This window comes from Ursus arctos, unplaced genomic scaffold (assembly GCF_023065955.2).
Source record: "Ursus arctos isolate Adak ecotype North America unplaced genomic scaffold, UrsArc2.0 scaffold_23, whole genome shotgun sequence".
In the NCBI taxonomy this organism is placed as follows: domain Eukaryota; kingdom Metazoa; phylum Chordata; class Mammalia; order Carnivora; family Ursidae; genus Ursus; species Ursus arctos.
In genome coordinates, this window is record NW_026622908.1 from 20,698,663 (window position 1) to 20,713,093 (window position 14,431).

At 33.8% G+C, this 14,431-nt stretch overlaps 1 protein-coding gene across 2 annotated transcripts in view; it reads right to left on the bottom strand.

Annotated features, from left to right (window-relative positions):
- The window catches only part of CSTF3 (cleavage stimulation factor subunit 3), a 66,960-nt gene that overhangs the window by 21,798 nt on the left and 30,731 nt on the right, over nucleotides 1-14,431 (bottom strand). The window contains exon 3 of one of the 2 annotated variants that reach the window (XM_048213660.1): nucleotides 640-673. The exons of the other annotated variant lie outside the window; for it this stretch is intronic. Within the exon in view, the coding sequence (XP_048069617.1) occupies nucleotides 640-673 (34 nt within the window). The remainder of the gene's footprint in view (nucleotides 1-639; nucleotides 674-14,431) is intronic. 2 annotated transcript variants of the gene reach the window in all.

Genomic DNA, 14,431 nt, shown 5'->3' on the forward strand with positions numbered 1-14,431 from the left:
AGTTCTTGGACATAGAACCACAAAGAAATCTTTGCTCAAGAGTAGGGAGGATTCAGTCTGCTGGTTCTGCTCCTTTTCGGTTTCTTGAAGCCACGCTGATGTCAACATTCCTCTGGGGGTACAGTTGAAGCATTCCAAGTATTTTTATGGGTCTGTTTCTTACTTTTTGCCTTAAGTTCTCCACCAGCCCTCTTCTTTGAGGCTGTCATAAAACCTGAGGTTTCCTTGTATTCGTCTGCTTGGCTCAGTAGAGGTAAACAGGTTGCACTGAAAGTAGGAGTGAAGTAAGTTCAAGTCACCAGCTTCCCAAATGCAGATGACAAATTATATACAGTTCTCACAACTGGTCAGGAAAACCAACACTCACAGAGAAAACTGGCAAAGAATATGAATAGGCAATTCCCAGAAGAGAAAATGCAAATGGTTAAAAATAATGTGGCAACACAAACTTCCAAAATGGGAAAAACAAAATAATAGATATCACTTTATACCAATCAGTATGGTAAAAGCTTAAGAAGGATATTAACACTACTGAAGTGGTATGAGGACAGAGAGCTCGTACACTGCTCAAGGAAATATGAATTGTTATGACCTTTATGGAAAACCATGGGCAAAGTCTATTCAAATAAAAAAATATACCTTTTGACCCAGCAATTCTGCTCTCGGATCGACCCTATAGAAACAAAATCACCAGGATACAAAGGTGTTGCACAAAGTTATTTACTGCTAACTTTGTAGCAGCAAAAAACAGTTAACAAAGTAAATGTCCACAAATAGGGAAATAGTTTCATAAATTATGGTGCATCCACATCATGCAATATTATATATCCACACAAAATGAATTAAAGCTATATATAACAGGTAACTTGGGAGAGTTTCCATATGATTTTATTGCATGAAAAAAGATTAAAATGTGTATAATAGAATTCATTTTTATAAAACAATGATCAAAAATAAATCTTATTTGTACATCTATGTTTGTAGATGATTTTATGAGCATGGAGAAAATATAGTATACACACAAAGTTGATAATACAGTTATAGCAGGCAGAGTTCTAAGGGTAGAAGAAAGAATAGAGACAAGAAAAAAGAGACTGTACATATATGATTTCATTTATGCATTTAAGTTAAAAAAATATATTTTTGTTTAAGAAATATAAACCAAAAAATCTGGTTTTTTTTCTACATGAATTGGTCCTCTATCTTGGATTCATTTATTGCTTCAGTTGGTTTTACATTCAACACATGTATGTAGAAAAACTATAGAATTCTCTGGTCTTGAATACCTGGTCACTGATTGTCATTCATTAATTCAACCAATAAATATTCAACAGCCCCTCTCTAGAGCCTATACTGATGGCATTAACATAGCAGCTATAATCTCATTACTTTTTAAACTTTGAAAAATTTAAAATATCAACCTGCTTTGGTAAAGCAGTGTGATAAAATGGAAATAATTTGATCACCTTGTATCAAATACTGAATTTCTCCCAGCATCGGTGTTCCCACTTATAAAACAGGAATGATAAGAACATGTACCATAAACAGTTGCCAAGGACTGAAAAGAAAATAAAGCATCTAGACATTCCAGATTTATAAATCATACCAATTAACAAAATTAGGAACTAAAGGAGTATAAACTTTTCATTACATATTCTCTAAACAGAGCTATAAAAAAAAAAAAAGCAATGTTGTTATAATTGGCCCCATTAGAGAAAAGCAAAGGTTATGCTGCAGATCATATTCAAATTCCATGTTGGTGAAAAATTCCACATTGCTGAAAAACCAGCACAAGAGCATGTGAACACCCTGCTTTTGGTCACCTTACTAAGCCATTTTCTTTCTTTAAAACATTATTATCCCAGGTGTTACTGACTAGTATTTACATGAAAACATCTTACCCAGAAGTTAAATATTCTTAATATTTAGCAGTTATATAGGCTTGTACCAGAATCCACCTGATAACAAAAGCTTGGTTTAAAATTCTAAAATAATGAAAAAGAAAAAAGAAATTAAAATAATGTAAAATTCTAGATACTGCCTTGATCTTTGACATCAGAGATTCCTGGATCTGTCATTAGCCAATGGAAAATGCCTCCATTTAATAAGCCCATTAAATACATACACATAATTTTACAAAGCTTACTAGAACTTGCTCATAACTTATCTATTAAAAGTAATGCAATGGGGGCACCTGGCTGGCTCAGTTGGTAGAGCATGCAACTCTTAATCTTGGGGTCATGAGTTTGAGCCCCATATTGTGTGTGTGGGGGGGAGCTTACTTAAAAATAAATAATAAAAGTAACATTAAGTAATTTTGAAATGAAAATAACAGGGGCTCTTAGAAAAATTATCTCTGTCTCCCACTCAAACTTTGATGTGCAAACAATCACCTGATTAATGTGAACTTCTGGGGGCGCCTGGGTGGCTCAGTTGGTTAAGTGTCTGCCTTCCACATAGGTCACAATCCCAGGGACCTGGGATCCAGCCCCTCATCGGGCTCCTGCCCAGCGGGGAATCTGCTTCTCCCTCTCCGGGTCACCCTCTCCCCTGCTTGTGCTCTCACTCTCTCAAATAAATAAATAAAAATTCTTTTTAAAAAAGGAAAAAAACAAAGTGTGGACTTATGTTTTTTTAACAGGAATCCCAAGTTATCCTAATGCAAAGATTTTTTTAAAAGTAGATGGATTTATACCAAAATATGAATAATTTATGTGTTAGTGTGATGGAATGATTGTTTTTTCAAAGTTTCTAATGTGGCTATATTATTTCTGTAACTTAAAACATCATTAAAAGAAAAAATTAAGGATAATTTTTAATAATTATTCTTCTGATTTATCTACTGTTGATCATAAGAATTTGTCATACAATTACAATATTACTTTTTTGATAAATCATTTTAATTTTACCAAGACATGAAAAGTTGCTATGGAGGGAAAGGAATAAAAAAATTTTTTTTAATTTTATTTGTCAGAGAGAGAGAGTGCACACAAGCAGGGGAAGTGGCAGGCAGAGGGAGAAGCAGGCTTCCCACTGAGCAAGGAGCCCAACGTGGGACTCAATCTCAGGACCCTAAGATCATGACCCAGCTGAAGGCAGATGCTTGGCCAACTGAGCCACCCGGGTGTCCCAGGAATAAAAATTTTCTAAGTGTCAACTTCCGAGGAATTATTTTTATTTTATAAAGGGGGGAGATAAGTGGAATACTATGAAGATTAATTAAACTTTAAATTTAATAGAATTTGGGGTTATTGGAGTTACTGGTTATTTGGGGCAGGGTAGTTTTGAACATTTCCTATTTCCAGTCGTTTCTTAATTTCCACAGTTATTTCCCAAGCATTCACTGAACGTGTCTTGGCTAATTATTGGAAGTCATGATGATTTACAGCAGATTATTTAGTTTTGTAAAATATAAACTGGGTCAGAAGAGAAAAAAAGTTTAATAAACCTTTGACTAACTGTGGTAACATCTATTTTTAACAGTTTAGATTAACTACACCCTTACCTGGAACATTTTTATATGGAAATCTAAAGGAGCCCCAATATTTAGCTGTTCAAAATTAAACAATTTTCATATTTCACTGAACATTTTGTAAATGTCTGGTGTAAATGCCTATAAAACTAACATTTTTCTTATCAAATAAACCTGTATATGTCAACAGCATTTTGGCTTATTTCCTCAAATTCAATTTTTTTTTCTTATAACTTGGGAAAAGAAAACAGATCCCATAACATCAGAATTTTAAAAAAAGCATTATTTGCAAAATTTTTAATTATAATAATCATTAATAATTGTAAAATTAATTTTAAATGGCTCAAAAACATATTTGACAAATAAACCCAAAGACAGGGTAACTATGAACAAGCAAAACAATCTAAAAGAAAATCTCTATATACTTTGTTTAGGTTTTTATATAATAACCAATTAAGAAAAGTCAGTGCCTATGGTTTTGTTTTTTAAGATTTTACTTTTAACTAATCTCTACACCCAACATGGGGCTCAAACTTACAACCCTGAAATCAGGAGTCGCATGCTTCAACTGAGCCAGGCAGGCGCCCCAGTGCTTATGTGTTAAGACAGTACTGGGCTACCCAACAGAGGCGGGGCTAGGCCTCAGCTCAAGTGAATTTATGTGGCAGTTACTTATAATAAATATGATAAAAAATAGAATTGTAAAGCTGCATTCCTAATTTGTTCCCTACATCTTTTCCAAAGTAAAGCACATGCACTTTTGTGGAATTTAAGACAATTTAAATTGAGTTTGAGCTACAGAAGTCACCTCCTCCTGCTTGTCTTAATTATCTAAAAAGTTTGGCCCCAAACCTGAAAGCTGAAAGCAAATGTATCCTTATTATAAACCTATCTTCCATTCCTTTACTCTCTCCCCCTGCTCTCCAATCTTATATCCTGAGAAAAGTCGTGGAAGATTACAGAATATAAGTAGTTTTTAAGGAATTTGGGAAATACTGAAGAATGACACTTAAAGATAGACCAACAGTTTTTAAGTTGCTGGAATAGCTGCATAACATTCTCCTTTCCACCACCCAGTCCCAATATCAGCAAAGGAGTGTCTGCAAATAAATTCATTTTTATTTAACGAATAATTGCGTGCCTATGTGGTAGGCACTTTTCTAGCACTGGAGACAGAGTGGTGGATTCAACTAAGTTTTGTAACTCATGGAGTTCTATTTTCGTGAGGGAATCAGGTAAATAAAGAAACTAGGTAGTTTTAAATTTTTGTTCATCTGTACTTCCTATTTTTTCCTAACATTATTTATTAATTTCTATAACAGAGCTTTTCTACTAAATGTAGTTACAAATGTATGCCTAAATATACATACACAGATTTAGATAAACCTGTTTCTTTTAAATTCTACTTTCAGTTCTCCAAGCACTTAAAATGTGTCACAGAAATAATATATTGTTAAATATGAGTGGAAAGTATAGACCACTGTTATCGTCTCATATTATTGAAATTAAAATGTGCTAATAAGCAGGGGCGCCTAGGTGGCTGTCCGTTAAGCGTCTGCCTTCAGCTCAGGTCCAGCGTCCTGGGATCGAGCCCCACCATCAGGCTCCCTGCTCCGTGGGGAGCCTGCTTTTCCCTCACCCTCTGCCTGCCGCTCTGATTGTGCTGTCAAATAAATGAATAAAATCTTTTTTAAAAAATGTGCTAAGCAAAAATATGATTATCTTTAGTTCTAGATTAAGTTTACATTCATTTCAATACTTCATACTAACCAAATTAAGTATTAATTGATCTTCCACTTGTCTGAACTAACTAAAAAGTATCCTCGGGCGCCTGGGTGGCTCAGTCAGTTAAGCATGTGCCTTCAGCTCGCGTCATGATCCCAACATCCTGAGCTCAAGCCCCATGTTTGTGGTCAGGCTCCCTGTTCAGCGGGGAGCCTGCTTCTCCCTCTCCCTCTGCCCCTCACCTGCTCACGTGCTCATTCTCTCTCTCTCAAGCAAATAAATAAAATCTTAAAAAAACAAAGTACCCAGTGTATGCATAGGATTTACCGAGTGGATATAAGAATATGAAACTGAAGTCTTTAAGAGCTTGTAATCTACTTGACACATAGAAGTAATTATTGGAAAGAACGCAGGAATAACTTTATTTTGTATATGTTCCATGTCCTATAAAATTCAGAGGAAAATGAGTTCTACACAAATCGGAGTTACTAAGGAAAATTTCACTGAGCAGGTGGAATCCAGGCCATTAATGAGAAAAAAAGGTTTGTGTAAATCAATGACACGAGTTTCTGGAATTTTCTGTGGAATAGTGGAGACATCCACACAAGAAAGAATATGTATTAGGAAAGCAGGTTGGCTAATTGTGGTAGAGGTCCACTACAAAGGGCCTAAAAAGCTAAACGGAGTTTAAATCTGATGCACAAAAAATGGGATGTCACCAGCAACGAATGTAGAGAACTATGGCTCATCAGTAGTAGGATGGGAGGTGCAGATGAAGACTGAGGTGGCTTTCGTGCTATGGGACGAAGTAAGCAGGCACTAGTTGACAGAATAATAGCTAAGAGGCTGTTGCTGTCATTCTTAAGTGGGGTAACAGTAGCCTGAACTTGGGGGAAGGGAAGTAAGAAGAGCAAACCAGTTTGAGGGAAGAGCAACAGACGTATTTTTTCAAAAGAACAAAAATAAAAATGTTATGGTAGTTGTTGTAAAGTTTACTTTTTATTAGATTTAATATGAGATAACCTTACAATGGTACCTGACTAAAAAGTTTAAAATTAGGACATAAGGTATTTGTTTTCAAATTAGACTGGGGTTAAAGAATCTGTGTTCTAGTCATTTGTTTTAAAAGAACTTATATATATATACCAGAGTACATAATGCTTAAGACATTAGGTATATTCCCTAACGCAGAGAATATACACAAAGACTAATTTCTAAAAATATGCATTACCAGGCAAAGGAAAAGAACAGAACCCTGAGTACACAAGATGAGAGAAAGGACAAAATCACATCTAAGTAGTCAACATTGTAAGAAAGAGAACTGATAAACGGCAGGATGTGCCACAGGTCAAAAGGAATGAGGGAGTAAAAAAGATCAGTATATCTGGTAATAAAAGTTATAGCTTGTCTATTACAAATTTAAATTTAAAAGCTGAAACAATTTCTTAGAAGTTGAAATCAGTACAAAATACTGCTAATACTAGCAGCATTTATTAAATACTTAATGTATGTTAAGCACTACTCTAATAAGAGTATATATATGTATTAACTCATTTAATCCTAGAATAACACTCAAGTAAATAAAGTACTATTTTTATTAAAGATGAGAAAACTGAGGCATAGGAAGGTTTAGTAACTTGCCCATGATTGCACAACTGAGCTCTTAGCAACTACACTCTATATTGCTCTTTAGCAAGATCTACGTATGAGGATGTTCACTGAAAGATTGCTTCTAATACAGAAATTTGGAAACTTAAACCACCAAAGGCAGAATGACTAAGTAAATTATGCTTTGTCTAAACAATGGAATAGGGTATACATATATACATAAAACTTCAAAAGCAATGATGTGGATTTATAATACTAAATAGAAATATCTAAAATACATTATTTTAAAAGTGGAATTTAAAAAATATATACACGTTTGGTATGTTTACCCATCTACTTATCCTCCTCACCACCACCCCCTCTCTATGCAGAGCGCAAGAGACATAAACTAAGGAGAAATGCACACAAAACTGTTACCAAAACTCTTACCACGGGGACAACTGAGATTTATCTCAGTTACATATTTCCATAACACATTTTCTGTAACACAATTTTACTGCAGTAATGATAGTTGGGTTTTTGTTAAGAGAAAATCATAGTTGATTTGGGGCAGTATGTAATCCATTGGTATTTTACTCTGGTTATAAACATCTCCATTTTAGATTCATTTTTAAATGCTCCGAAATTCTCGACCAGGCCTACAAAGCTAAAAAATTAAATTATTGATAGGTAAATCAGGCAAAATTGATTTCAACCAAAACCACCAAAGGTAAAACTTTCACCTAAATTTGATTTTGCCCCAATTTACAAGCATCTGTCAACAACCATCACTTGACATCTACAGACGCAGCCTGTTTTACTTAATGTCTAAATTCTTTGCTCCCAATAAAAACATTTTGTCAACATTATGCCAAACGTTATTTTTCAAGAATATCCTTCAAATTTTGAGTAAAGGAAAACAGAGCAGGATGTTTTACTTTTTGAGAAAAATAATTTGGTCTTAAGTATCAAAAATCACTATCAATCGGCTCAACTGGTTTTGCTACTCTAGCGCCATTATGCCACCTCCCCATCATTCCCTCAAAATTGCTTTGTGGCATAGAAATTCTTACATTGGGGGTGCCTGGGTGGCTCAGTCAATTAAACATTGACTCTTGATTTCTGCTCAGGTCATGATCGCAGGGTTGTGAGACTGAGTGGTGCGTTGGGCTCCACGCAGGGTGTGGAGCCTGCTTAAGATTCTCTCTCCCTCAACCCCTCCCCCGCTCACACTTGCTCTAACCACCCCCCAAAACCAAGTACATTAAAATTGAGAATGAGAAATAAATACAATCATTTGAGATCTCTGAGCATTTGCCCCAATTTACAAGGCATCTGTCAACATCTGTATTAGCTAGTCAAAAAACCAACTTTATTATAAGCTACTGATCTCAAAAACAGTATCAATTCCAAAATGCACACCCTGAGTAATGTTAAAGCAGATGTACTGTTTCACTTCCCTCAAAGGTCTAACAGTTTCTTTCCAATCCATTTAGACTATTTTCTATGCTACCTTAATTTTCAGCTTTTACAAATCGTCCTCTTAATAAAATGAAAACCCTTCCAGGCAAACTTATTATTCAGTAATATAATTTCTCTAAGATTATCACAAGAACTTTATGTATCACCTTAGAAAGTATCTTACTCCGCTCATTTGCTGATAGTCATACAACTTTTTTTTTTTTTTTTAATGTGTGGAGTGGAATTTTTTTTTCAGTAATCTCTACACCCAACATGGGGCTCAAACTCAGGACCTCAAGATCCAAAGTCACATGCTCTTCCAAGTCAGATGCCCATGGAGGGGAAAATTTTTGAAGTGGAAAGCCATTTACTTAAAACTCCTTACAATTCTTTCTTCTCTTACTATACTTCTCACTACATTTGCAATTTCACAAACTGAGAACTGCTATTTTAAAAATTAATAATTATCACTGGACAAAAGCCATATTTTAGCCACTCCTCTACTATGAAATCATTATAGTTTCACCATCAATTTCCTTCCCATTTTGGTAATTTCATATCAGAATACCATTTCACTTGCCAATTTTCAATGGCATCATAATTTTTTCTATTCATTTCCTGGACACTAATTCTCTATATGCTTTTACATTGCTAAATCAACTATAACATTGATAGTAGATATGTAGTATCATGGGTAATGCTTCACCTGGACTTTCTTAAAATCACTTCTGGAAAAACAAGATTATGCTTCCATAATGAAGTGGATACAAATTTAGTGGATTACATTTCAATACTTTTGGAGCAACTTGCCTATTCTCCTTATCAACAGATTTCCTTTTTCTTTTTTTTTTTTTTTAAGATTTTATTTATTTATTTGACAGAGAGAGAGACAGCCAGCAAGAGAGGGAACACAAGCAGGGGGAGTGGGAGAGGAAGAAGCAGGCTCCTAGCGGAGGAGCCTGATGTGGGGCTCGATCCCAGAACGCCGGGATCACGCCCTGAGCTGAAGGCAGATGCTTAACAACTGAGCCACCCAGGCGCCCCTCAACAGATTTCCTTATCAACACAGATTTATGAATGTGAAAAAAATCCATTTTCTCATTCTACAAAACTTACACTGCATGCCTCAAACTAAAATATTACATTTTTTTAATCAGTGCTTCTATTCAAATACTCTTAATTTTAGATCAGAAATTATATTAAACTCTGCAGTTCTGCCCGTCATACCCTTGTCATTTTATCCAAAAAAACCCAGAATCAACATTTGTATGACTCAATTCTAACTTCCTCAATCCTACATGCATAGTTATTAAAAATGACCTAATTCCATGTTGCACTTAAAAATATGCTCACCAAATAATCCCCTAATCATCTTTTCCACCAAATTTGTACATTTATTTAATCTTTCCCTCTCTATTCCTGGGCAAACTATATAGTGGCCAATTTTACTAAAATTCGGAGGCAATTTAAAAGGCCATTACCTGGCTCACTTGAAAGATCATGGCAGCAAACTTTGATAGTGAAATACCAATTCTAAATAGTCAATCTGAAGAAATTATTACAAATGTGTAAAGGTATTTAAGTAAAAGCATATTTGTTAAGTTTCTTATAAAGCAAAAAACTGGAAACAATATAACGTACAACAATAAAGGACTGGTTAAATAGCACAGTATCTAGAATGGACTATTTTGGCTTAAAAGCAATTTGATATAAGTAACATGTGGAAAACCTAAGTTACAAAAAGTCTTAAGATTTTATAGATAGCTACACGTAGAGAAGCTAACAGTGGTGTAAGGTAGTGGGAATACAGTTTCCCCCCTTTAAACTTTTCTAGCTTTTCTGCAATGCACATATATTTTGTTACCCTTAAAAAAAAAAGAAAAATACAAGTTTTATTTTCTCTTTTAAATAAGGACAAGTTCACCTTTCCTCTCATCTTTTCTCTTAACTTCCATTCATTTGATGCCACTTTATTATGCTTGCCTTTTAAAATTGAACCATTTAATTCCAAAACTTTTATTCACCTATATATTTAGCTTTAGTGACAACTGTATGGGAAAGTCTGCTCTAGGAACTGTATTTTTTCAGTATTCCATTGGCTCATCTGAAAACAGGTGAGTCAACATCATAAAAAAAAAAATCCCACAAAGGTACTGACTTTTATCAGTTTATTTCACAGCACCTAGAATAGTGCCCAACAAAGAACATTCAATAAACAGTTGCTAAATCAATGTGGATATATCTATCACTCTTTGCATATTCATTCAAAGTTAACTTGTGGAATTAATATCACACTAAAATATCTATGGAAATGTAAAAATGTAAAGGTGTAACTTTTATAAAAAGCTATGAGTTCTGTAATTCTTAAAACTTGAACTGAAAAACCCCACCTCCATAAAACGGTTTAGAAAGAATATTATGTCAATTTAGAATAACAATTTTATAAAATAGATTAAGGACTGATTAAAATGCTAATATGGATTTTGAAAGATTTTCACATGGCTTAGACAATTCCATGCAAATACCCAAATGAATTTTTTCATTAATTCTCTTAGAACTTTTTATTCCCATGTAACGCTGCTTCAAATAACCACCTGAAAGATGAGAAATTGGGGCTCCAAAGTGAGGTTTAAATAGGTAGACATAACAAATTTTCAAGAAAGAAGATCGAGATTTGAATCCTCTTCCTCTATAATGGACACGTTCCAAAATTCAAATTCTGGTTTTACTTTTGAGTTAAGCCCTACTTTAAAATTTTAAGTATTTATTATCTCCAGAATGTTTATAAATCTAATAGGTACTGAAGTTTAAAAATTTTTTCCTTACTTCATACGTTCCTAAGTGCCTTTCTTCAAGCAGGCCTATAAAGGCTTAACAAAAGCATGCCCTATTTTCTCTGCAATTTATATAGTTTGAAATGTTTGACTTATATTTTACATTTTTATCTTGTCCAAATATATGTTTGTGAGGACACCTTCCAAAGTGATACCACCAAAAGTAAAGAATTAAGCTCAAGTTCTATATGGAGCACTGCCATTAAGGTTTCAACAGACAAGAACGAAGGATTACACTGGCATTCCTGCTATACAAAACAGACCCTCACTGTGCTGTCACTTAAATGTAAGGAAAGCTGAAGGGGAAAAGAGCTGAAGAGCAAGCTCTGGATCAAGATAATATTTTAGCTTATATATGACGTCTGGAGGCTCCTGTCATCTAATAAACAGATGGCCATTTTTTCCAGCAGATTCTAATATACAGGTCTAATTTTGTCCAGGCTTTATGTGACAGTTTAGTGCAGCTGTCAGATTATAAAAATCTATGACACGTAAGAAGTAATAGGAAAATAAGTTTCATACTGCCCAGTTTCGCTAAGAAACTAAGCTGACAGGCCTTTTCTAACCACTACCTAAACCTAAGGGAGGACAGAAGCCAGGAACAAGACCATTGCTGCCCCACCCCCATTCCCTCATTAAACAATATGCACAAAAACAAGGCATAAAATAATGTAGGGATGGACTTCAAAATGGCTACATTTGAGGTACACTGTTGGAAAGGAGGGGATGCATGTTGGAAATCCAGATTTTGTTAAGTGTTTAATTACCTCAACAATTGGGAAAACTAATTTAAAAATGTTTAATGTTAAATATAGTAAAAAAGTTTCATGTTAAATAGTACAAATATAATCCATAGAATATAAAATTCACTTCAAAGGGATTTCTATAATTCTTAAAAGTGCCTTCATGGGTTTGATGCCTGTTTTTAATTAATAGCTCAAGAAAATTAGTACTGTGAATCAAGACTGTTCTTCACGAATATTTTATGGTCAAATCAACTTAAAGGAAAAAAGCAAGTAACTAGCAAAAGAAATACATCCTTACAAAATCTACTTAAAACTAGTATCATTATATTCAGGTATTTGAGTCTTCTCATGTCTTTCTAATGCTGAGCTGCAAGAATATAGAAAGCTCAAGACGTATGTGAGAAAAATAACTTACAAACATATAAGATTTAAATAGGAAATTATAGGGTTGATCAACTTAATTAAAATCTAAGCACAAAACATGTATTTGAAACAAAAGTATTGAGAGCAAGTCAAGAATACCAAAATAACAAAGAAAAATCCTGGTTTTTCATCTCAGAGCACATTTATCATTTCTTTCGATCTGACACTGGGAAGAACATAAGCAATAAAGAAAACATACTATTTAAATGTTACGTCAAAATTACTTCAACTTTTAAATAGCAAATTGTGAAGCATCCCTTAACTCCCCTAATACATAGCGTTTCTGCAAATAAAAAGCAAAACAGAAAAATGTGGTTAGGTTATCAGGGCTCAGAAAAAGAAATCCAAAGAGTCTTTAAACATGTAAACATGCTCAATCTCATTCATAAGAGAAATGCAAATTAAAACCACACAGAGATTATTTACCTATAAATACTAGCAAAAGTTTTAAAGTGTAATAACATATTTCATTAAGAGGATGTGAGGAAGTGAGGTTTTTCAAGAATTATCAATGGGATTTTAAATTGTTACCACCTCTGCGGTAGGGAATTTGGATACAGAAAATTCAAAAAAAATCCTACATACTTTTTGATCCAGCAACTCATCTAGAAACTTAATCTACAACATATTCACACAAATGGAAATGACATGTAGAAAGACATTGAATGCAATAATGTTCGTATTATAACAAATCTAGGAAGAACCTAAATATCCCTCAGTAGAAGATGGGTTAAACAATAAAGTACTTATAAAAAAAAACTTTTAAAATTAACTTTGGTAAGCAATAAAGAAAAAAAGCAAAGTGCAAAACAAAAAAGGGAATTATTCATGTAAAAGTAGAGGAAGAAACATAGGCTGAACATTTGTCACTGAGGAAAAGATGGGTGGCTCAAGGACAGGTAGATGAAAAACTTTTCAGTGGGTCTCTTTGGTATCTTGGATTTTTGAACCATATTTAAAAAAATATATGTATTTTAAAACTCTAAACAAACCCTCCAAATACTCTAAAAATGTACAAAAGACATAGGATATGTATTATGCACACAGAAATTACAATCTCCCTATTTCATTTATTTATTTATGAAGTAAGCTCTACACCCAACGTGGGGCTTGAACTCATGACCCTGAGAACACATGTCAGATGCTCTACCAACTGAGCCAGCCAGGCAGAAATCAGATGTATAATATTGTTAAACTATTTAACTAACAATATATCCCAAGGCAAAGGATTAGTTTTGCAACTTCTAAACACGTAGAAGAATTTAAGCATTTTAAAAAGAAATCTATCACAAACTGATAAAGTACAGAGGTACTACCATAAAAATTTAACTCAGATAATTTCCAAACCTAAAAATGGGTATTAAGTAAAGAAATAAAATACTGGTATAACTCAAGATTATTTAAAGTGTTTTATAAGGTATTAATCACACCTATTATTGAAATGGTTATACATGGATAAAAATACATGGATAAAAATATGACTGAAAGTCAACAAACTGTTGAACATAAACTATAAGCTTCTGGCACTAAAGCAATCAAATAAGATTTACCAAATTTATTGTATAAATTAACATAAAAATAAAATTCATAATTGCTTTCTTGTTAAAAAATGAAACTAAAAATATACCATTAATTGCAATTCTAATAAAGGCCCACTCACTTATGAGAAGTTTCATTAGAACAGAATGAATTTGGGGGAGAAAACTTACTAAGAAAACAAATATTCAGGGTAACCTGATGAATACTTACTTAAGATTCCGTAACATACATATATTCTTTAAGCTTGAGGAAACTATATATAATTGGAAATGTCCAAAAATACATGTATATCTTTGACGATGCCAATGTTGTTTTATTAATCTTGCCTAGAATTTTTCATCTCCATGAAGATTTCTTTCCTATAGAACTTTGACAGCTGTTTTCTCTCAGCAAACCGGCAATTGCAATGTCTTCTGGCTTCCATTGCTGCTGTTGGGAAGTTGTTGATCAACCTGCCAATCCTTTGGTCATTTGTCTTTTTGTATATAGCTGCTGCTGCGATTTTTTTGTCGTTTCTACGGTTGCATTTTCGTGTATCTAGGTGGGAAGTTTTTTTTTTAAATCTTATTGGATCAATTGAGCAACCTGAATTCTGGAAAATTAGCATATAGCTCTTCAAATTGTTCTTCTGCCCAATCTCTCTT